The sequence below is a fragment of the Saccopteryx leptura genome, chromosome 1 (assembly GCF_036850995.1).
Source record: "Saccopteryx leptura isolate mSacLep1 chromosome 1, mSacLep1_pri_phased_curated, whole genome shotgun sequence".
Lineage (NCBI taxonomy): Eukaryota > Metazoa > Chordata > Mammalia > Chiroptera > Emballonuridae > Saccopteryx > Saccopteryx leptura.
Window position 1 is genome coordinate 210,965,090 of NC_089503.1, and position 24,313 is coordinate 210,989,402.

General features: G+C 52.2%; 1 protein-coding gene across 1 annotated transcript; it reads left to right on the plus strand.

Annotated features, from left to right (window-relative positions):
- Window positions 1-700: 700 nt before the first annotated feature.
- MGST2 (microsomal glutathione S-transferase 2) lies at window positions 701-23,992 on the plus strand. Its single transcript, XM_066360912.1, has 5 exons — window positions 701-919; window positions 12,121-12,220; window positions 19,875-19,945; window positions 23,251-23,332; window positions 23,748-23,992. The coding sequence occupies exons 1-5, from the start codon at window positions 862-864 to the stop codon at window positions 23,875-23,877; spliced, it is 441 nt and encodes a 146-aa protein (XP_066217009.1). The 5' UTR covers window positions 701-861; the 3' UTR covers window positions 23,878-23,992.
- The last annotated feature ends 321 nt before the right edge of the window (window positions 23,993-24,313 follow it).

The window sequence follows — 24,313 nt, forward strand, 5'->3', positions numbered from 1 at the left end:
TGAATAAATGCTGCTTTCATCTTTTCAGCTTTTTCACAGGAGATGGAAAGGTCTCAGCAAGGCCTTGGAGCTGGGGAGGGGAGGAAGGGGGTCCCGAAGTTGAAGAGAGGAAGGGGAGATTGTTTTGTAATTGGCCCAGGAAGTGCAGGTGCTGATGCTGGAGGCGAACCAGCAGCCTGCTGGCAATTAGAGGGCCGTCAATTAAGAAAAGAAATCAGGTTCGTGGAAGGGAATTTTGGGGGAGGGGGGATGCATTCCGGGCAACACTAGAATCTATGTAAACACAATAAATTAAAATCAATTAAAAAAAAATCAAGTTCAGGCCTGACCAGGCGGTGGCGCAGTGGATAGGGCCTTGGGCTGGGATGCGGAGGACCCAAGTTCAAAACCCTGAGGTCACCTGCTTGAACACAGGCTCATCTGGTTTGAGCAAGGCTCACCAGCTTGGACCCAAGGTCGCCAACTTGAGCAAAGGGTCACTAGGTCTGCTGTAGCCCCCCCCAGTTGAGGCACATATGAGAGAGCAATCAATGAACAACTAAGGTGCTACAACAATGAATTGATGCTTCTTGTCTCTCTCCCTTCTGCCTGTCTGTCCCTTTCTCTCTGTCTCTGTCACACACACACACACACAGAAAAAGAAATCAGGTTCTGGAAGAAGACCCCAGGCCAGGCCTGCAGGAGGCGGGAGGCATTCCTGAATCCTGCTTCTGTTCCTGTTCCGGGGCGAAGGTCACTCAGCCAGTAGGATCATCTTTTATTTTTTCTTCCTGCCGTCTTAGGAAGGTCTGGAAAGTGCCTGAGTTATCTTCCCCTTATTTTTACAAATAGTCCCGTGTGGCAGGACGTTTCCTGTGAAAGATGGCTGGGAACTCAATTTTGGTGGCTGCTGTCTCTGTCCTCTCTGCCTGCCAGCAAAGTAAGAGTCCCGGGCAGTGTGTGCATGGGTTTGGGGGGCAGAGGGGAGGGAGGTTGGTTTTGAGGTTTCATACTTAACTTGCTGGTGGCCCTGTGTTCCTTGAAGACAGTCGTCTGCTCTGGGTCATTGAGCCTCCTTCCCTGGGGACAGGTGGAGAGTTGAACCTTTGCAGGGATTAGTTCTCCTCTGCGGTTACAACCCATAGCCCAGTGCAAATGAGCATGAGAAATGCGCTCACCTGGGGGAAGGAATTATACATATTAATTACAAGTGTTCCAAAGGTAACATTGTGCATGTCTATACACTCTGGCTGTGAGTTCTTAAATTCTGATCTTTTAATTAATGTGTTTTTTTTGTTTTGTTTTGTTTTTTGTGGTAGTGGTGGGATACGAACAATGTGTTTTCTTAAATAAACGGCTTATGGCAGGTGAGACAATCAGGTTTTTAAAAAAATCTTCCACAGAAATAAGAGTTTCTGATTAAGTCAGAAACTCTAAATGTTAAAGCACCTTCCCACTAGGATTATTCGCTATCCCAACAGCCCGGTTAAATAAGAGGCATTTTCTCCACGGGGATCACATGTGGTCACAGTCTCTTACCTTCTGAACAGGGAAAAGGGCCTGAGCCCTGGTGGGCAAGATTTCATACCAAGGACACGCACCTGTTTATCTTTCCAAGTGTGTGTGTGTACCAGGAAATGGAGCAGGGCTGCGGGCTGCATGCAGCCACCACAGTTGAGGCTAAAGTCCAGCCTGCTTACACACCCTCAATGTCCTGCCTAGCCAGTCTGCTTTGTGGATTTATGAAAATATAACACCTTAAGATGCATGTTTTGTGGGTTGAGCTGCTAGCTTTTCTGGAGTAGAGCAGACGTTTATAACTGCTTTAAGAAGCACTTAGGTCTGACGTGTGCCCTGTGCTGACCCCCTGGTTCACACAGACACAACAGAGGCCCTAGCACCCTGCTGACCCTCATGCCCACACTGCAGAGAGCACAGGAGCAGGGCCATGGGTGCCCCCAGGTGACACATGGGGGAGTGGGGAGAGAGGAGGAGAGACCCGGCCAATGGTGGCTGAGGGTGGACAGGGAGTGTTTGAGGATGAATGGCGGGGAGGGTGGGGGAGAGGGGGTAGTAGTTAGTTGGCACCAAGAACCGGAATTTGCTGCTTCCACGACTGTTTACGGAGTCGGGACACCATGTGTCATAGAAGCGCTCAGGCTTTGAAGACCATCTTCACCCTGCCCTGTCCAGCCACTTCTCAGTCAGGTGCCCCTGGCCAGGATAGTGTGTCCTTCAAGATGAAATGTCCTCATCAGAAAGGATTAAACAGGACACTGGGCATTCCCAGCGGGAGCCATGATTTCTCTCAGACCCCTGATCTGACAGAACAGAAGGGGGGCTTCCACCCCTTGGGGCTCCACTGGCCCTGCTGAAGCCTCCTTCCTGGGGCTGGGGGTATGGGGGGGATGCAAACACTTCTCCCCTTCGCTGCAGCTCCTGCCCCACAGCTGCTGCCATGGACACGGCCGGCTAGGTGCAATGCACAGGCTGGAGGAAGATTCCAGAGCCTACTTTCCCAGAGCTTTGCTCTGAAGCTCTAGGTTCTTGCACCAAGTCCCAGTCGCCCCCTCAGTAGACAGATCTCCTTGTTTATCCAGCTGGGCCCAAGAGTCATTGGCCTCTCTAGGCTCACCATTGCCTTGCAAGGTTGGAAACACCAGTGCCCATCACACACTCTTATCTCCCCTCCGCTGTCTCAGGCTTCAGTGATGTGACTGCGGTTGGAATGAGATAGACTTCAGTCCTAAGTGCTTGCATGCTTTAGACATTCAGCTCCAGCGGTTAAACTCGAAACACCAGTTTCTTTGTAAATAGTCGGGATCACAGAGGCAGAGAACTGGCCTGGTGTGAGAGCCCTTGCTAAACTGGGTTTGGTTTTGACCCCTGCTTGGCTTCTCAGAGGGGAGAAGATAGTATTGGAGGGGAGAAGACAGCATGGAGGGAGGGGAGAGGGCAGCATGGAGGGAGGGAAGAAGGTACCATGGAGGGAGGGGAGAAGACAGCATGGAGGGAGGGGAGAAGACAGCATGGAGGGAGGGGAGAAGGCAGCATGGAGGGAGGGGAGAAGGCAGCATGGAGGGAGGGGAGAGGGCAGCATGGAGGGAGGGGAGAAGGTACCATGGAGGGAGGGGAGAAGGCAGCATGGAGGGAGGGGAGAGGGCAGCATGGAGGGAGGGGAGAGGGCAGCATGGAGGGAGGGGAGAGGCAGCATGGAGGGAGGGGAGAAGACAGCATGGAGGGAGGGGAGGGGCAGCACGGAGGGAGGGGAGAGGGCAGCACGGAGGGAGGGGAGAAGACAGCACGGAGGGAGGGGAGAGGGCATGGAGGGAGGGGAGAAGACAGCACGGAGGGAGGGGAGAGGGCAGCACGGAGGGAGGGGAGAGGGCAGCACGGAGGGAGGGGAGAGGGCAGCACGGAGGGAGGGGAGAAGGTACCATGGAGGGAGGGGAGAAGGCAGCATGGAGGGAGGGGAGGGGCAGCATGGTGGGAGGGGAGAGACAGCATGGAGGGAGGGGAGAAGACAGCATGGAGGGAGGGGAGAAGACAGCATGGAGGGAGGGGAGGGGCAGCATGGAGGGAGGGGAGGGGCAGCATGGTGGGAGGGGAGAAGACAGCATGGAGGGAGGGGAGGGGCAGCATGGTGGGAGGGGAGAAGACAGCATGGAGGGAGGGGAGGGGCAGCATCGTGGGAGGGGAGAAGACAGCATGGAGGGAGGGGAGAAGACAGCATGGAGGGAGGGGAGAAGACAGCACGGAGGGAGGGGAGAAGACAGCACGGTGGGAGGGGAGGGGCAGCACGGTGGGAGGGGAGAAGACAGCACGGAGGGAGGGGAGAAGGCAGCACGGAGGGAGGGGAGAAGGCAGCACGGAGGGAGGGGAGAAGGCAGCACGGAGGGAGGGGAGAAGACAGCACGGAGGGAGGGGAGAGACAGCACGGAGGGAGGGGAGACGACAGCACGGAGGGAGGGGAGAGACAGCACGGAGGGAGGGGAGAAGGCAGCACGGAGGGAGGGGAGAAGGCAGCACGGAGGGAGGGGAGAGGGCAGCACGGAGGGAGGGGAGAGGGCAGCACGGAGGGAGGGGAGAAGGTACCATGGAGGGAGGGGAGAAGGTACCATGGAGGGAGGGGAGAAGGCAGCATGGAGGGAGGGGAGAAGACAGCATGGAGGGAGGGGAGAGGGCATGGAGGGAGGGGAGAGGGCATGGAGGGAGGGGAGGGGCAGCATGGTGGGAGGGGAGAAGACAGCATGGAGGGAGGGGAGAAGACAGCATGGAGGGAGGGGAGAGGGCATGGAGGGAGGGGAGAGGGCATGGAGGGAGGGGAGAGGGCATGGAGGGAGGGGAGAGGGCAGCATGGAGGGAGGGGAGGGGCAGCATGGTGGGAGGGGAGGGGCAGCATGGAGGGAGGGGAGGGACAGCATGGAGGGAGGGGAGGGGCAGCATGGAGGGAGGGGAGGGGCAGCATGGAGGGAGGGGAGAAGACAGCATGGAGGGAGGGGAGGGTCAGCATGGAGGGAGGGAAGAGAGCATGGAGGGAGGGGAGGGGCAGCACGGTGGGAGGGGAGAAGACAGCACGGAGGGAGGGGAGAAGACAGCACGGAGGGAGGGGAGAAGACAGCACGGAGGGAGGGGAGAAGACAGCACGGTGGGAGGGGAGGGGCAGCACGGTGGGAGGGGAGAGACAGCACGGAGGGAGGGGAGAAGGCAGCACGGAGGGAGGGGAGAAGGCAGCACGGAGGGAGGGGAGAAGACAGCACGGAGGGAGGGGAGAAGGCAGCACGGAGGGAGGGGAGAAGACAGCACGGAGGGAGGGGAGAGACAGCACGGAGGGAGGGGAGACGACAGCACGGAGGGAGGGGAGAGACAGCACGGAGGGAGGGGAGAAGGCAGCACGGAGGGAGGGGAGAAGGCAGCACGGAGGGAGGGGAGAGGGCAGCACGGAGGGAGGGGAGAGGGCAGCACGGAGGGAGGGGAGAAGGTACCATGGAGGGAGGGGAGAAGGTACCATGGAGGGAGGGGAGAAGGCAGCATGGAGGGAGGGGAGAAGACAGCATGGAGGGAGGGGAGAGGGCATGGAGGGAGGGGAGAGGGCATGGAGGGAGGGGAGGGGCAGCATGGTGGGAGGGGAGAAGACAGCATGGAGGGAGGGGAGAGGGCAGCATGGAGGGAGGGGAGGGGCAGCATGGTGGGAGGGGAGGGGCAGCATGGAGGGAGGGGAGGGACAGCATGGAGGGAGGGGAGAGGGCAGCATGGAGGGAGGGGAGGGGCAGCATGGAGGGAGGGGAGAAGACAGCATGGAGGGAGGGGAGGGTCAGCATGGAGGGAGGGAAGAGAGCATGGAGGGAGGGGAGGGGCAGCATGGTGGGAGGGGAGAAGACAGCATGGAGGGAGGGGAGGGGCAGCATGGAGGGAGGGGAGAGGGCAGCATGGAGGGAGGGGAGAGGCAGCATGGAGGGAGGGGCGGGGCAGCATGGAGGGAGGGGAGAGGGCAGCATAGAGGGAGGGGAGGGGCAGCATGGTGGGAGGGGAGAAGACAGCATGGAGGGAGGGGAGGGTCAGCATGGAGGGAGGGAAGAGAGCATGGAGGGAGGGGAGGGGCAGCATGGTGGGAGGGGAGAAGACAGCATGGAGGGAGGGGAGGGGCAGCATGGAGGGAGGGGAGGGGCAGCATGGAGGGAGGGGCAGCATGGAGGGAGGGAAGAGGGCAGCATGGAGGGAGGGGAGGGGCAGCATGGAGGGACGGGAGAGGGCATGGAGGGAGGGGAGAGGGCAGCATGGAGGGAGGGGAGAAGGCAGCATGGAGGGAGGGGAGAAGGCAGCATGGAGGGAGGGGAGAGGACAGCATGGAGGGAGGGGAGAGGGCAGCATGGAGGGAGGGGAGAGGGCAGCATGGAGGGAGGGGCAGGGCAGCATGGAGGGAGGGGCGGGGTAGCATGGAGGAGGGGAGAGGCAGCATGGAGGGAGGGGCGGGGCAGCATGGAGGGAGGGGAGAGGGCAGCATGGAGGGAGGGGAGGGGCAGCATGGAGGGAGGGAAGAGGGCAGCATGGAGGGAGGGGAGGGGCAGCATGGTGGGAGGGGAGGGGCAGCATGGAGGGAGGGGAGAAGACAGCATGGAGCGAGGGGAGAAGACAGCATGGAGCGAGGGGAGGGGCAGCATGGAGGGAGGGAAGAGAGCATGGAGGGAGGGGAGGGGGCAGCATGGTGGGAGGGGAGAGGGCATGGAGGGAGGGGAGAGACAGCATGGAGGTAGGGGAGGGCATGGAGGGAGGGGAGAAGACAGCATGGAGGGAGGGGAGAGGGCATGGAGGGAGGGGAGAGACAGCATGGAGGGAGGGGAGAAGACAGCATGGAGGGAGGGGAGGGGCAGCATGGAGGGAGGGGAGAGGGCAGCATGGAGGGTGGGGAGGGGCAGCATGGAGCGGAGAGGGCAGCATGGAGGGAGGGGAGAAGACAGCATGGAGGGAGGGGAGAAGACAGCATGGAGGGAGGGGAGAAGGCAGCATGGAGGGAGGGGAGAAGGCAGCATGGAGGGAGGGGAGAGGGCAGCATGGAGGGAGGGGAGAGGGCAGCATGGAGGGAGGGGAGAAGGCAGCATGGAGGGAGGGGAGAAGGCAGCATGGAGGGAGGGGAGAGGGCAGCATGGAGGGAGGGGAGAGGGCAGCATGGAGGGAGGGGAGAGGCAGCACGGAGGGAGGGGAGAAGACAGCACGGAGGGAGGGGAGAGGGCAGCACGGAGGGAGGGGAGAAGACAGCACGGAGGGAGGGGAGAAGACAGCACGGAGGGAGGGGAGAGGGCATGGAGGGAGGGGAGAAGACAGCACGGAGGGAGGGGAGAGGGCAGCACGGAGGGAGGGGAGAGGGCAGCACGGAGGGAGGGGAGAAGGTACCATGGAGGGAGGAAAGAAGGCAGCATGGAGGGAGGGGAGAGGGCAGCATGGAGGGTGGGGAGGGGCAGCATGGAGCGGAGAGGGCAGCATGGAGGGAGGGGAGAAGACAGCATGGAGGGAGGGGAGAAGACAGCATGGAGGGAGGGGAGAAGGCAGCATGGAGGGAGGGGAGAAGGCAGCATGGAGGGAGGGGAGAGGGCAGCATGGAGGGAGGGGAGAGGGCAGCATGGAGGGAGGGGAGAAGGCAGCATGGAGGGAGGGGAGAAGGCAGCATGGAGGGAGGGGAGAGGGCAGCATGGAGGGAGGGGAGAGGGCAGCACGGAGGGAGGGGAGAGGCAGCACGGAGGGAGGGGAGAAGACAGCACGGAGGGAGGGGAGAGGGCAGCACGGAGGGAGGGGAGAAGACAGCACGGAGGGAGGGGAGAAGACAGTACGGAGGGAGGGGAGAGGGCATGGAGGGAGGGGAGAAGACAGCACGGAGGGAGGGGAGAGGGCAGCACGGAGGGAGGGGAGAGGGCAGCACGGAGGGAGGGGAGAAGGTACCATGGAGGGAGGAAAGAAGGCAGCATGGAGGGAGGGGAGGGGCAGCATGGTGGGAGGGGAGAGGCAGCATGGAGGGAGGGGAGAAGACAGCATGGAGGGAGGGGAGAAGACAGCATGGAGGGAGGGGAGGGGCAGCATGGTGGGAGGGGAGAAGACAGCATGGAGGGAGGGGAGGGGCAGCATGGTGGGAGGGGAGAAGACAGCATGGAGGGAGGGGAGGGGCAGCATGGTGGGAGGGGAGAAGACAGCATGGAGGGAGGGGAGGGGCAGCATGGTGGGAGGGGAGAAGACAGCATGGAGGGAGGGGAGGGGCAGCATGGTGGGAGGGGAGAAGACAGCATGGAGGGAGGGGAGAAGACAGCATGGAGGGAGGGGAGGGGCAGCACGGTGGGAGGGGAGAAGACAGCACGGAGGGAGGGGAGAAGGCAGCACGGAGGGAGGGGAGAAGGCAGCACGGAGGGAGGGGAGAAGGCAGCACGGAGGGAGGGGAGAAGGCAGCACGGAGGGAGGGGAGAAGGCAGCACGGTGGGAGGGGAGAGACAGCACGGAGGGAGGGGAGACGACAGCACGGAGGGAGGGGAGAGACAGCACGGAGGGAGGGGAGAAGGCAGCACGGAGGGAGGGGAGAAGGCAGCACGGAGGGAGGGGAGAGGGCAGCACGGAGGGAGGGGAGAGGGCAGCACGGAGGGAGGGGAGAGGGTACCATGGAGGGAGGGGAGAAGGCAGCATGGAGGGAGGGGAGGGGCAGCATGGAGGGAGGGGAGAAGACTGCATGGAGGGAGGGGAGAGGGCATGGAGGGAGGGGAGAGGGCATGGAGGGAGGGGAGGGGCAGCATGGTGGGAGGGGAGAAGACAGCATGGAGGGAGGGGAGAGGGCAGCATGGAGGGAGGGTAGGGGCAGCATGGTGGGAGGGGAGAGGCAGCATGGAGGGAGGGGAGGGACAGCATGGAGGGAGGGGAGAGGGCAGCATGGAGGGAGGGGAGGGGCAGCATGGTGGGAGGGGAGAAGACAGCATGGAGGGAGGGGAGGGTCAGCATGGAGGGAGGGAAGAGAGCATGGAGGGAGGGGAGGGGCAGCATGGTGGGAGGGGAGAAGACAGCATGGAGGGAGGGGAGGGGCAGCATGGAGGGAGGGGAGAGGGCAGCATGGAGGGAGGGGAGAGGCAGCATGGAGGGAGGGGCGGGGCAGCATGGAGGGAGGGGAGAGGGCAGCATAGAGGGAGGGGAGGGGCAGCATGGTGGGAGGGGAGAAGACAGCATGGAGGGAGGGGAGGGTCAGCATGGAGGGAGGGGAGGGTCAGCATGGAGGGAGGGAAGAGAGCATGGAGGGAGGGGAGGGGCAGCATGGTGGGAGGGGAGAAGACAGCATGGAGGGAGGGGAGGGGCAGCATGGAGGGAGGGGCAGCATGGAGGGAGGGAAGAGGGCAGCATGGAGGGAGGGGAGGGGCAGCATGGAGGGACGGGAGAGGGCATGGAGGGAGGGGAGAGGGCAGCATGGAGGGAGGGGAGAAGGCAGCATGGAGGGAGGGGAGAAGGCAGCATGGAGGGAGGGGAGAGGACAGCATGGAGGGAGGGGAGAGGGCAGCATGGAGGGAGGGGAGAGGAAGCATGGAGGGAGGGGCGGGGCAGCATGGAGGGAGGGGCGGGGCAGCATGGAGGAGGGGAGAGGCAGCATGGAGGGAGGGGCGGGGCAGCATGGAGGGAGGGGAGGGGCAGCATGGTGGGAGGGGAGGGGCAGCATGGAGGGAGGGAAGAGGGCAGCATGGAGGGAGGGGAGGGGCAGCATGGTGGGAGGGGAGGGGCAGCATGGAGGGAGGGGAGAAGACAGCATGGAGCGAGGGGAGGGGCAGCATGGAGGGAGGGAAGAGAGCATGGAGGGAGGGGAGGGGGCAGCATGGTGGGAGGGGAGAGGGCATGGAGGGAGGGGAGAGACAGCATGGAGGGAGGGGAGGGCATGGAGGGAGGGGAGAAGACAGCATGGAGGGAGGGGAGAGGGCATGGAGGGAGGGGAGAGACAGCATGGAGGGAGGGGAGAAGACAGCATGGAGGGAGGGGAGGGGCAGCATGGAGGGAGGGGAGAGGGCAGCATGGAGGGTGGGGAGGGGCAGCATGGAGCGGAGAGGGCAGCATGGAGGGAGGGGAGAAGACAGCATGGAGGGAGGGGAGAGGGCAGCATGGAGGGAGGGGAGAGGGCATGGAGGGAGGGGAGAAGACAGCATGGAGGGAGGGGAGAGGGATGGAGGGAGGGGAGAGACAGCATGGAGGGAGGGGAGAAGACAGCATGGAGGGAGAGGAGGGGCAGCATGGAGGGAGGGGAGAGGGCAGCATGGAGGGAGGGAACAGAGCATGGAGGGAGGGGAGGGGGCAGCATGGTGGGAGGGGAGAGGGCATGGAGGGAGGGGAGAGACCGCATGGAAGGAGGGGAGGGCATGGAGGGAGGGGAGAAGACAGCATGGAGGGAGGGGAGAAGACAGCATGGAGGGAGGGGAGAGGGCATGGAGGGAGGGGAGAGACAGCATGGAGGGAGGGGAGGGGCAGCATGGAGGGATGGGAGGGGCAGCATGCTGGGAGGGGAGAAGACAGCATGGAGGGAGGGAAGGGGCAGCATGGAGGGAGGGAAGAGAGCATGGAGGGAGGGGAGGTGGCAGCATGGTGGGAGGGGAGAGGGCATGGAGGGAGGGGAGAGACAGCATGGAGGGAGGGGAGGGCATGGAGGGAGGGGAGAAGACAGCATGGACGGAGGGGAGAGGGCATGGAGGGAGGGGAGAGACAGCATGGAGGGAGGGGAGGGGCAGCATGGAGGGAGGGGAGAGGGCAGCATGGAGGGAGGGGAGAGGGCATGGAGGGAGGGGAGAGACAGCATGGAGGGAGGGGAGAAGACAGCATGGAGGGAGGGGAGGGGCAGCATGGAGGGAGGGGAGAGGGCAGCATGGAGGGAGGGAACAGAGCATGGAGGGAGGGGAGGGGGCATGGAGGGAGGGGAGAGACAGCATGGAGGGAGGGGAGAGGGCATGGAGGGAGGGGAGAGACATCATGGAGGGAGGGGAGGGGCAGCATGGAGGGATGGGAGGGGCAGCATGGTGGGAGGGGAGAAGACAGCATGGAGGGAGGGGAGGGGCAGCATGGAGGGAGGGGAGAGAGCATGGAGGGAGGGGAGGGGCAGCATGGAGGGAGGGGAGAAGACAGCATCATATTTCAATAGGAAACACACCTCCTCTAGTTCTCTAACACAACAAAGATTGAAACTGCAAACTGGGTGTGGAAAAGGAAACTCTTTTTAATCATTTCGCAGGTGGAAAATAGTCATGGACAAACTAAAATAAGGGAGGCCGGGATATTATTGCGGAGTACTGGTGGGCAGCGGAAACCGGAAGAAACCATCCGGAGGGGGATGCTGGACATCAGCAGTTCAGTATGGGATGAGAGGAAGGTCATGAGGACAGGACCCGAACACTGCCAGCCAATGGGAAGTGCGTGTCCAAGAGTGAACGAGGCTCCTAGATTTCACTGTAAGGTTTGATAGTCTGATACATCTTCCAGACAGCAAATGAAGGAGAACAAATACCTTTTTATAATAGGAACTCTGAGTCAGGCAGGGAGCCATCATCCCCAAAAGGTTTCTTATGACTCCCACACTGCCTCCCCCCCACCCCTCGTCTCCAGGCAACCACTGATCTGCTCTATGTCACTCTAGATTCACCTGCATCTTTGAGAATTTTATATGAATGGAATTATACAGTGGTGGGTCTTTTATTTGATCTTGCTCCTTCTATTCAGCACGATCATTCTGAGATTCGCCCACGTTGTTTCCTGTGTCGATAGTCCATTCCACTGTATGGTCGAGTAGCATCCTGTTGAATTCATATGCACATATGCCACAATCTGTTTACCCACTCACTTCTTGACAGATATTTGTGTTCATCAGGGTTCTCCAGAGAAACAGAAGCAATAGACTATGTACATGTCTGCATGCATACATATTGGTCTTAAGAAACTGCTTCCTGCCATTGTGGGGGCTGGCGAGTCTGAAATGTGCAGGGTGGGCTGGAAGCTGGACTTCTAGCATAGGTGACAATGCAGTCTTGAGTATGAAGGCAGTGCGGAGGCGGAATTCCTTCCTCTTTGAGGACCTCATCCTTTTCTCCTGAGGCCTTCAACTGGTTGGGTGAGGCCCACCCACATGAAGGAGGGTAATCTGCTTTACTCAGGGCTGACTGGTGTCAATGCTGATCGCTTCTAAAACAATACCATCACAGAAATACCTAGCTGATGATTGACCAAACAACAGCACTGTGGCCTAGCTTAGTTGACACATAAGGTGAATCATCACCAAGTTGTTACAAATTTAGGGTGGTTATAAATAAAGCTGCTGTGACCATTTGTGTACAAGTCTTTGTGTGGACATATACTTTCATTTCTCTTGGGGAAATGCTTTGGAGTGGAATGGTCTATGTATGCCTTACTAAAATAATCCCTTCCAAATGGTTTTTTAAGTGGTTGTAACATTTAAAAAATTCCCACCAGCAGTGCATAAGAGTCCCAGTTGCTCTTATGTCCTCATTTGTCTGTCTTCTTAAATTGCTATGACTTGTCCTTTTAAGTTTAGACATTTTAACAAAGATGTTTTGTGTCTGTGACTTAAATGTGCATTTTCCTAATGAATAATAACGTGCCAGATTTTTTACATGAATTCCCCTTCTCTTGCAGGTTATTTTGCTTTGCAGGTAGGGAAAGCGAGATTCAAATACAAAGTTGTGCCCCCCGCAGTCTCTGGGTCACCAGATTTTGAGAGAGTATTTCGTGCACAGTAAGTAATGCTTCTACCGTTCAAGGATATGGGCCGGCCGCATACACACACTTGTGATGGGGGAAGATGTGCAGAGAGGAAGTAACCACCCTGCCTGGCCAAGACCCTTCTCACAATGCTTGAAGCTCGAGGCACCAGTGCATGGAGTCTCTACTCACCTTGATTACAGATTCAGAGAGCTCAGCTACAAAAGAGACTGGGGTCTTCGGAGGGACGGCGATATGTCCCTGAGCATGGCAGTTTGGTCAAAGAGTCCCCTGAGAGTTCAGTATCTTCAAGTTAGATGAGTTATGCTATCAATTCTCTATATCTTCTATATTTGTTTTTCCTTAGCACTTCAAAACAGAAGCAGGTTAATATTACCCTCTGCCCATATTCAAATCAAAAAGCCATCTCCTCAAATCAAAAAGCTGCAAGAAGGAGAATGCATCAGACATGCATTCATTATATGTATTTTTGGTCACCGTGTTCTTCTGGCCTCTGCAGACCCACACAGATGGTCCCACCACAAACAGCATGGCTGCTGCAAGATGCTAGCGCCCCCTTTATAGTCCATTACCCAAATGCAGTGCATTTAAAAACATGGCACACATCACCATTTTTACCATGTTGCTTGGTTCTTCTGTTAACACGTTGGGATTTTTAATCTGTGTTCCCGGGTGAGGTCAGTTTATCATTTTCCTTTCTTGCATTATTCTTGTCTTATTTTGATATCAAAACTATCAAAATAGAATGTGTTCGAGAATGATTTCGCAGAGAATTTTAATGAGCTTGGAAGGCTGTGTCCCTTCCGTTGTTAAAATGTGCATTTAAAATGACCTGGTATTGGCCCTGGCCGGTTGGCTCAGTGGTAGAGTGTCAGCCTGGCGTGCAGAAGTCCTGGGTTCGATTCCCGGCCAGGGCACACAGGAGAGGTGCTCATCTGCTTCTCCACCCCTCCCCCTCTCCTTCCTCTCTGTCTCTCTCTTCCCGTCCCGCAGCTGAGGCTCCATTGGAGCAAAAGATGGCCCGGGTGCTGGGGATGGCTCCTTGGCCTCTGCCCCAGGTGCTAGAGTGGCTCTGGTAGCGACAGAGCGACGCCCCGGATGGGCAGAGCATCGCCCCCTGGTAGGCGTGCCGGGTGGATCCCCGTCGGGTGCATGCGGGAGTCTGTCTGACTGCCTCCCCGTTTCCAGCTTCAGAAAAATACAAAAAATAAAAAATAAAATAAAATAAAATGTCCTGGACCCAGAGTATTCCTGGTGGAAACATTCTAAACTAGGGGATTCAATTTTTTTTGACAGTTGGACTATTCAGGCCTTTTATTATTCCTTGAATCACTTTGGGCAAGTCAGGACCCTTGAGCTGATGACATTGGTCTCTTGTCCATCTATTTGTTCCAAGGAGGACTGGACAGTCTGTTCCCCAGTCTTGAACATGTGGGATGAATACCACTGGTAGGAGAAGAGATGATTTTAAGGGATGCATAGACATGATATATATATATTTTAAAGTTTATTGTGGCAAGAACATGTATCAAAAGAACATTCTTTTCAAAAAATGCTTAAGTGTATAATACGTTAGTATTGTCTAGAGCAGTGGCAGTCAACCTGGTCCCTACCGCCCACTAATGGGCGTTCCAGCTTTCATGGTGGGTGGAAGCAGAGCAACCAAAGTATAAATAAAAAGATAGATTTAACTATAGTAAGTTGTTTTATAAAGATTTATTCTGCCAAACTTAGTGAAAATCCGACATAAAGTACTTGGTAAGTGATTATTATTATATGCTTTAACTTGCTGTAACTCTGCTTTATAAATTTTATAAAGTAAAGTTACTTCCCTACTTTATAAATCACCATTACTGTGGAACCGGTGGGCCATTTTCTAACATGAGGTTAGAAAATGTTACTACTGGCCCTGGCCGGTTGGCTCAGCGGTAGAGCGTCGGCCTGGCGTGCGGGGGACCCGGGTTCGATTCCCGGCCAGGGCACATAGGAGAAGCGCCCATTTGCTTCTCCACCCTCACCCCCTCCTTCCTCTCTGTCTCTCTTTCCCTCCCGCAGCCAAGGCTCCATTGGAGCAAAGATGGCCCGGGCACTGGGGATGGCTCCTTGGCCTCTGCCCCAGGTGCTAGAGTGGCTCTGGTTGCGGCAGAGCGACGCCCCAGAGGGGCAGAGCATTGCCCCCTGGTGGGCAGAGCATCACCCCTGGTGGGCGTGCCGGGTGGATCCCGGTCGGGCGCATGCGGAGTCTGTCTGACTGTCTCTCCCTGTTTCCAGCTTCAGAAAAATACCAAATAAAGAAATAAATAAATAGAAAATGTTACTACTAACAGAGATACAAAAGTGGGCGGTAGGGACCAGGTTGACTACCCCTGGTCCAGAGGAACAACCTTGCACAGTGGATCTCCACAGCTTGTTCCTCTTACTTGACTGGAACTTTATGCCCGAGGCATGATTTTAGATAACATTGAGCCACAGGATGAGAAAGTCCTTTTCATTCCAATTGTCTTTGAATCTTTATGGCTATGTCAAGTGGAAAGGATTGGTTTTGGGGCCACTGAAAATGAATTTTTAGTTTTGTCAGAAGAACGCAAACGTGCGGGCTCAAGGCCTTCAGCCATCAGTAGCATCTGATGAGCATGTGGCAACTTTCTGTTGTCATGGGATTTATTTCCAAATGTATCCTTTACTTAGAAAGTGATACTCTTTTTTCACTTACCATAGTGGTGTCAAAAATGCACTTTCCCTAATTTGTTTAAGTGAAAATAAAATATTTGATGTATAGAAAAATAGTAAGTGGTCTATGCAGAGTCTAAAATTTTGACTGTGACATGTTAATGCTTGAAGTTTGGGAGATATTATGCTGTTCAAAAGACATCATTGCAGGAGGAAAGTTCCCATCTCTCCACCTTGTTTTTCATCATCTAACAACTTCCGGTTGAGCCGCGTCAGGCATCCAGCAGGCTAACTCCTTGGGCCACATCGGGTTCTATGCTCATCCCCAGTGTTTCCACAAAATTGATTTTCTTTTAAGTTACTGTTCTCTCCCTCCTCTTCTGTAGCCTTGTCCTAGGGGACAAAGCTGGACTTCCAAATATGCCTCTTAAGTTGCTGTTTATAAAATAAGCGTACAAACCCAATTTCCTTCTTAGAGGGTGCCCAGTAGTCTTGGCTGTCACAGCCGCCAGGCAGCTGCAGGTTCCCATTAGATTTGGGCAGATGGCAATGAAACAGTGGAGCCAGAAACTGGTGGACCATACCTTTTATTCTAGCCTCACACCCGGCCGGCAAATAAACACACACATAGAGGGCTCCAAAACCCCCTCATTCAGCACTCATAAAGCTACTGACACATCCGGATTTCCTTAGAATCAAAGGCCCCCGCTAGCTCAGTCCCCTCTGGTTCCCATCTCCTTCTCTCTGCACAAACTGGCTTCTCCTTCAGCACCCTGCCATCTTGGCTGCTTCTCTCTCTCTGCAGAAACATGGCCTCTTTCTCTCACTCTGCAAAAACATGGTCGCCTCCTTCCTGCTGCTTCTTAAAACTTTTTGGCATGAAAACCCCTTCTCCAGTACATATTAGTGTAACAAAGCCCCTTCCCAAGCAGGAAGGTAATTAGCTGTATCACCTGGGCAGCATCATTCATGTGGGCAGTGCCATTTTAAACAATAAAAGCGAGCAAAATCAAATAACACAAAGCTTACAGACTTATTTGCTCAACAGAGGTGTTCTGTTTGTTTTGTTGATTAATCACGGCAGGACAGAAAAGGATTAAAAAACAATAGCCAATAATTGGGGTGGGAGGTGACTTGGAGCCATAAAGTACCTTTTATTTTATGAACCCAGGCACAGTAGTTGTCCTGGGTTCTGTTGGAGGGGGAGGGGACGGCCTCACTCCCTTCCCTGAAGTTCTCCTCAGACGGTGCTCAGCCCCAGCCCATTCTTGCCTGAGAGTCAAAGGTTGAGGATAAATCTGGCCAAATCAGATTACTAGTCAAGCCATTTTGACTTTATATGAGATAGAGCAGGATGCCTGGGAAACCAGTTAATTCCAAAGCCTACTTGGCTCCCTAATCTGGTTCTAAGGGTAGGCTCCCTTGAGCCCTGCCACTCCTGAGAGGGAATGCACTCCCCTCTCTGGCCCTCAGGGACCAAGAACCGAGTCCCTTCAGCCTCCCTGAGAGGTCTGAGGGCCTGGGCTGTGGCAGAAAGGCCACCTTTTCCCTACCTGCTTCTCCTGCTGCTTTGCTCTAAGCATAACCGAGAAACCAGATGTTACTACTAATTCTATCTTTAAGTGGAACTTGACCTCTCACAGCGATCACTGCAGGGACCCTCTGACCTCAGGAAGTACCCCTTTCCTGTCTGACAACCTCAGGTGGGATATTTGTTTACCAAGCAGAGATGCTTATTATGAAGCCTAACTTACGCAAGTGACCACCCCGGGACCCCTTCTCCAAAGTCCTTATTCAGTCCTCTTCTTTCCTACAGGGAGGGACTTTGAGGTGGCTATCTCTGGAGTTGTGGGTTCCCAGGACACACAAGAGTTTGTCTTGGCCTTTCCTTATAAAAATAATACAGGCCCTGGCCAGGTGCCTCAATGGATAAAGTATCCTCCTAGCATGAAAACAGCGAATTGATGCTTCTCTCTCTCCTTTCCTCTCTCGCTTTCCTTCCCTGTTCTCTCCCTTTCTCTCTATCTTAAATCAATTGTAAAATTAAAAAAAAATACTGAGTGGGTATTTTCTCATTTGCCTGAGATGTAGGAGTCACTCAGCTAATTTCTGAGTTTTTCAGAGGGAGTTGCTCAGCGCATTGCTGTGTGTTCCACGGCAGAAGGGAAGTTCAGGAATCTCTGATGTCACCATCTTGGTTGCAAAAACAAAATAAAACACTTTTTTTTTCAAATACAAATATCTCTTATCGTCTTCAACAGTCAGTATCAACTATTTCTGGGCCAGTTGCCCATAACCTTAATTTATGTTCTTAAGCATTAAGGGTTCACCTAGGAAGCATGTGGGGTCACTGATGATCCTGTACCTGATGACTCCCCCACCAAGATCCGCTCAAGATCTCTTTACAAATTACACTGAAGTTCTTTCTGGTTGTGATATTGTCAGCAAAGAATGTCGCCAACCTAGCCAAGATCACTGGGAGCATAGCACAGAAAGCAGATAATTAATCTCTTTCCTTTTGCTAGGTGCAGATGCATTAATTATACTTCCCGGAGAACTCTTCCCTTTTGCTTAAAATAGTATCAAATTTTCCATCCAAGTATTCTATCAATATTCCAGATATATGGAAAAGATTTATATAGGCGGATGGGGATCCTCAAACCCCTCAGCAAAATCTTCTGAGCATGGCTTTTAAGATACCTAAAGGCAGAAAAAGCCCAATAGAGATCAGGGGAACTACCAGCTTTTAGGACACGCCCTTAAAGGCTCCAACACCCCAAAGGGGTCTCATAGGATGCCATCTGGGTCCTGCTTCAATAGTGGAAAGGAAGGTCATTGAGCTAAAGCCTGCCAGACTTACATGCCTCTGCTGTGAGGAAACAGGGACACTGGAAGGTGGGCTTCCTCCTCACTCCTCTAAGGGAGGGTTCAGTCTCTTCCAGCCCTGCTCCAGCCACCTATGACCTAACCTTGCCCAGAATGCTGGGGTTTGCCACTGAAGGCTGAAGGTGCCCAGGGCCATCAGCCCCATCTACGACACTGTGGACAAGCCTAGGGTATTTCTTCCAAGAAGCAGGTAAACTGATCTCATTTGCCCAAGGGCCAATTAACTATGTCTTGCCTGAATAGTCAGGTTTTTTATTCTTCCCTCAAAGATCTCTGTTGTGGGTGTTGATAGTCCTATTTTCTGCTGCTTTGTTTAATATATAGTGTTTCCTTTATTCCTCCTACCTCAATGCCCCACTCATATTTCAGGCTGGGACCTACTCCTAATTTAGAGCTCTCTTTCCCCCTTTTGCCAACTTCTATTATGAATCTACCTTTGTCACCCAGCTTAGTGTATCCCAAGGTTCTCTTTACCAAGCCACAGTCACAGAGCTCCAGGGAAAAGCAACCTGGTCTCATCTCTCCAGACAGAGGAGAACAGAAGCTCCATATCCACACATGCTGCAGATGGCTTTTCCAGTCTACCTGAATTATTACCAGCTAGAGGCAGCTGTCATTGGGACTTGGATGTGAGCTGCAAAGTATAGAATTGTGACAACAATTCCAGTGCCATGCGTACTTTTCCTGGATGTGGACTTTTCCTGGACTCCTGCTCCTTGTGACAGCTCCTAACAGACTGAACTGTGGTTGGGTGGCATTTTCCAGGGATTTGGCATGGTGTTGGGGCCAACTTGGACTTGGTGAACATGTTAAGGACACTACTCTTTTATGGATTCTTGCTGTATTGGCCAAGAGTTTGCTTAAAGTCTTTAATCACTGTAAAAAAAAATAGAAGACTAGATAAAGAAGATGTGGCACATATACACCATGGTATACTATTCAGCCATAAGAAATGATGACATTGGATCACTTACAACAAAATGGTGGGATCTTGATAACATTATACGGAGTGAAATAAGTAAATCAGAAAAAAACAAGAACTGCAGGATTCCATACATTGGTGGGACATAAAAACGAGACTAAGAGACATGGACAAGAGTGTGGTGGTTATGGGGGGCAGGGGGAGGGAAGGAGGGAGAGGGGGAGGGGGAGGGGGAGGGTTACAAAGAAAACTAGATAGAAGGTGACGGAGGATAATTTCTCTTTGGGTGATGGGTATGCAACAGAATTGAATGAAAAGATAACCTGGGCATGTTTTCTTTGAATATATGTACCCTGATTTATTGATGTCACCCCATTAAAATAAAAATTTATTTATAAAAAAACACACACACACACACACACACAAAAACACCAAGTCTTCTATGAATAGAGGCCACGTGAGTTGACATTAGGACAGCTTTGGAATCTGGGGGTGACACTGTCTACATCTGACTCTCTGTGGGGCCTCAGTCTGCCTGGACTCTCGGGACTTTGTCTTCTGTAAAATGGGAACAAAATATGCTCATTTACTTCAGGAGGTTTTAGGGAAATTCTTTGAAAATTGTTTAAAATTTTCTTTTATTTATGGATTTTAGAGAGAGAGGAAGGGAGAGAGAGACAGGAACATCAATTTGTTGCTGTATGTGCCCTGACCAGGGATCGAACCGGCAACCTTTATACTCCAGTCAACACTCTAACTGCCCTGGCCAGATAGCTTAGTTGACAAAGACCATTTAAAAAATGTGTTAAGTAACTTCAGTGGAAGGCAATGGATATGAAGGACTTTGGGGGAAGAAACTCATTTAATATGAATTATTTTCTGGCTTCTCTAGATAAGATACAGAATACTCTTCAGGCTCAGAATCATGACTATTTCCATAATTTATTTCTAATTCCAGCAACTTATATACATAGGAGAGTGATTCCTGGTCCTGCTCTGAGGTTTAAACACTGTTTGAGTCTTACCTCAAAAGACTTGTTTTACATGTAAGGCTCATTTAAGCTCTTTATGTAAATTCTTATATTATTTTTGTAAAACGAGAATGGACATTTTACTTCTAGATTAAAACTCAATACTTTGAATTTGAGTTTTCTCATAAAATAACTCATGTTTTTATTTTTTCCTGCAGACAAAACTGTGTGGAGTTTTACCCCATATTCATAATTACGTTGTGGATGGCAGGATGGTACTTCAACCAAGGTAATTAAAAATAGTTTTAAAAAATTTTATTGACTTTAGAGAGAGAGAGAGGAAAGGAGAGAAAGAAAGGGAGAGAGAGAGAGAGAAATAAAGAAAGAAACATCAATTTGTTGTTTCTATGTATTTATGCATTCATTGGTTGATTCTTGTATGTGCCCTGACTGGGCATTTGAACCTGCAACTTTAGTGTGTTGGGAAGATGTTCTAAACAACTGAGCTACTGAGCTAGGATAAAGTAATATTAAAATAAATCAACTCTAGCCAGCCCAGGTGATGGCGGAGTGGATAGAGTGTTGACCTGGGATGCTGATGACCCAGGTTTGAGGCCCTGAATTTGCTGGCTTGAGTGTGGGATCATAGACCCTAAGGTCGCTGGCTTGACCCCAAGGTCACTGGCTTGAGCAAGCGTTCACTGGCTCAGCTGGTGCCCCTCAGTCAGGGCACAAACAAGAAAGCAATCAATGAACAACTAAAGTGCTGCAACAATACGTTGATGCTTCTCTCTCCCTTCCTTTCTGTCTAACCCTGACTGTCTTCCTCCCACCCTCTAAAAACAATAAGTAAATTAAAAAATAAATTAACTCTGTTCCAACAAAGAGTATGATTCTCAAAACTTGTCACGGATTAGACATGCAAACCACAGACCTATGAATACTAGCAATTATCTTAAAGTAAGCAATGTCTCTGTTCATCAAAGAGCCCTGTGCTACAGATAGTCTAACTTTGCTTCATCCTAATTTAATTCAATAATTTTTTAAAAAGTGGAAACATAAAAAGAAGCACATAAAAAACATAAAAAAGAGCATTGAAACAAACTATATGTTGGGCACTTCAGAATGAAAATGACACAAAATTTATCTTCACATCTAATACTCTAAATTCTAATTTACCTGCTGGAACAGAACATAGAATTAGCAATTCACCCTAATTATTATAGCTAATATTTATCGAGCACTTGCTATGTGCCAGGTACTGTTTTTAAGTTTTATACGTGTGTTATCTCATGTATTTATAGGATTTATAGGATTCAAAACCTTCCTGTGAGGTCGGATCTATGGTTAATTCTTCCATTATAGATAACAAAACTGAAATACAGCGAGGTTAAGTAATTCGTCCAACCTAACATTCACCACTGCGGAAAAAAATTAGCTTTCAAGTACAGAGCAGGGTCTACTGGGACTTGATCCAACAACTCATGAACTTTTCTTAAGTGTTCCCAGGGATGTAGTGTTATGGTTTATATGTGATAATGCTATGAATATGTACTTTCTATTTGACTGGGCGATCCCTGGCAAGCCGAGGGCCTGTCCCTGTCACAGGAGGTCAAACCAGCACCAGCTGCATTAGCTGGAGAAATTGAATCCCTTTTGCTTTCTGATAACTCTGGTTGCCTCATTTGGGTTTGACCCATGATTGCTAAGATGTTAAATCCCACTGCTTTCAAAAGCAATCTTTTAACTTTGTTTTTTGTAATTTTTCCAGTGAACTGAGGAATTTCAGATACTATGTCCTTTAGAGAAAGGCTTCTTAACTTTATTCCAACTCACATTTTTGTGCCTTAAGGGCAGGAATGAAGGCCTTGTTGTCTGTCAGGCAACACCACGTTAACAACTAGTAAGACCAGAGCCTTTTGATGATGGAACTGAGTTTCTGCCGTTGGGCCCTTTGGATTTCACTGTGACGGGCCCACTGCCTGTCAGGAAAGAGTTTCTTGGGGATCTTCTTATTGTCATTTTCTCTTGATTCTTTCTCATCCAAAGTAAGTCACTGATTCACTGCCCCGAACAGTTCCCATTGGCTTCCTGGGAGTCATTCATTAGATTGAGGGTTGCACCCTGTAGCATGCCCTGAATTGCTCCACTCCCTCGGGCACCTGGCTTTGCCCCCTCCTTGCCATCCTTCAGGCCCCACCACGGACGTCATCCCCTCCGAATGGGAGCCCCAAGGCGGCCTCCTCCAGTCCCCACTGTCCCACCCCTCATTGCCTTCACCGCACCTTCAGGCTGGTCATTTTCTCCTCATTTTTCTCTTTGTCATCTGTCTTTGCTGACAAGACTCTATAAAGGCCAGGGGCTTGTATCTATTCCACTACCAACCCGAATCCTGAGAATAATGCCTGGCAAACAGGAGAAAGTAATGAAAATGTTTGTGCCCTGACAACATAGCGACTTTAACTCTACCCAGCGTATCTGGGCCTCACGGATCAACTCCGCAGGTTTACAAGGGGGTCTGGCGGGTCGCACCTGTGCGGTGCTGAGGGAGAGCAGAGCTCTTCACGGAGGGAAGGTGTTGATATTTTTCGTCGGACAGGATGGCAGAGCATCACGCCACACTTTATATATTTTTTAGGGAAAACTTATTGTGAAAGAAATCCAAAAGTCTTGAGTGTACCATCCAATGAGTTTTGACAAGTCAAACCTGCGTGTCAACCTACGTGACCCAAATCCCTGTCAAGAGAGAGAGGACGATGACCACCCAGAACATTTCTCCACGCTCTCCCCAGTCAGTCCCTTTCAGAGGCAAACACCCTTCTGATTTTTCTCATCCTAGTTTAGCTTTGCCCGTTCGGGAACTTTCCATAATTGGAATCATACAGTATGTGCTCTTGGATAATGCTTCATTCACTCAGCATTTTGAGATTCATCATGTCTTTTCCTTGCCGAGTAATAAACAGTCCGTCGCATGGTCATCTCAGTTCGGTTGTCTGTTCTCCTCCAGATGAACTTCTGGGCTGCTCTCAGTGTTTGCCTATTATGAGTAAAGCCGCAATGACTGTTTCGTATGAGTCTTTTTGGGGTCGAGTGCTTTTATTTCTCTTGGGTAAATACACAGGCATGGAACTGCTGGGTCAAAAGTATGTTTAGTTTTATAAGAAACCACCAGAACTCTTGCCCAGGCATCTGTACTACTTTGCTTTCCCGCCAATAATGGAGGAGGATTCCAGTATTACCAACATCTGTCTTGTCAGGCTTTCTAAGTCTGAGCCCTTTTGGTGGGTGGGCTATGGTGTCGCCTTGTGGTTTTTAAATCACATTTTGCTGACATTGAATGATGCAGAATAATGCGGGGAAAGAAACTTTCCTGTGCTTCTCAGCACATATGTGTATCTTCCTGTATGAATTCTCTCTTCAAATATTTTGCCCATTGAACAGATTAGGTTGTTTTCCTTTCATTATTGAACTGTTGGCAGAGCTCTCCACGTGGCTTTCGTCAGACACACGTTCTGTGAGCTTCTCCTCCGTTTTCGCGCCACACGTTGAGCGACTGCTGTCATATTCTGTATCTTCTCTGTTTTCTCTCTCTAGTTTTTGCTGCTTGTCTGGGCCTGGTGTACATATATGCCCGTCACCTGTATTTCTGGGGGTATTCAGAAGCTGCTAAAAAAAGGTAAGGTGATCCCAAGAATTGATGTTTAGGCACAAAGTAGCGGCTGGAGTCTGGATGAACTTCCTGTCCCTGAGAGGATTTACAGCACCGATAGCTGTGGTTGAGGAGGTGAGCTGCGGGGTCTGAGGCCGCATCTTCCCGAGCCTGTACATGATTAGACATGAGACAGGAAATTCAGGTATAAAAGTACGCACTCTTTGACCATCACACGCTCAATCCCTGCAAAAAAATTTGCACTATTTCCAAAAAGTTACCAAGGGAATATTTCTGCCTGGCCATAATAATCCTTGTGGCTAAGTATCCCTTTAATTTGTGTGCTGAATCAAAATTTTCATGTGGCAAAAGCATGGGAGTTCTGGGCAGTGTCACCAGCAGGCAGGGTTTCTCACCTCTGTCCCTCATCTCTGTCCTGCAGGGTCACTGGTTTCTATCTGAGTCTCGGGACTTTGGCCTTATTGACCCTCTTAGGCGCCCTGGGGATTGCAAACAACTTTCTGGATGAATACCTGGACCTCGACATTGCCAAGAAACTGAAGCACTTCTAACCTTCCCCTCCCTTTGCTCAAATGCTTACAGAAGGTATTTCCACTCTGAAAGTTATGTGGTATCCCATGTTCCATTAAAACAAAAATAAAAGCCTTTCGTTTGTTTTTCTTGAAACGGCTTTGTAGAAACTGACTCTTTAGAGCAGTGGTAGTCAACCTGGTCCCTACCGCCCATTAGTAGGCGTTCCAGCTTTCATGGTGGGCGGTAGCGGAGCAACCAAAGTAGAAATAAAAAGATAGATTCAACTATAGTAAGTTGTTTTATAAAGATTTATTCTGCCAAACTTAGCGAAGATCTGATATAAAGTACTTGATAAGTAATTATTATATGCTTTAACTTGCTGTAACTCTGCTTTATAAATTTTATAAACTAAAGTTACTTCCTTACTTTTTTTTTTTTTTTTTTTTTTCATTTTTCTGAAGCTGGAAACAGGGA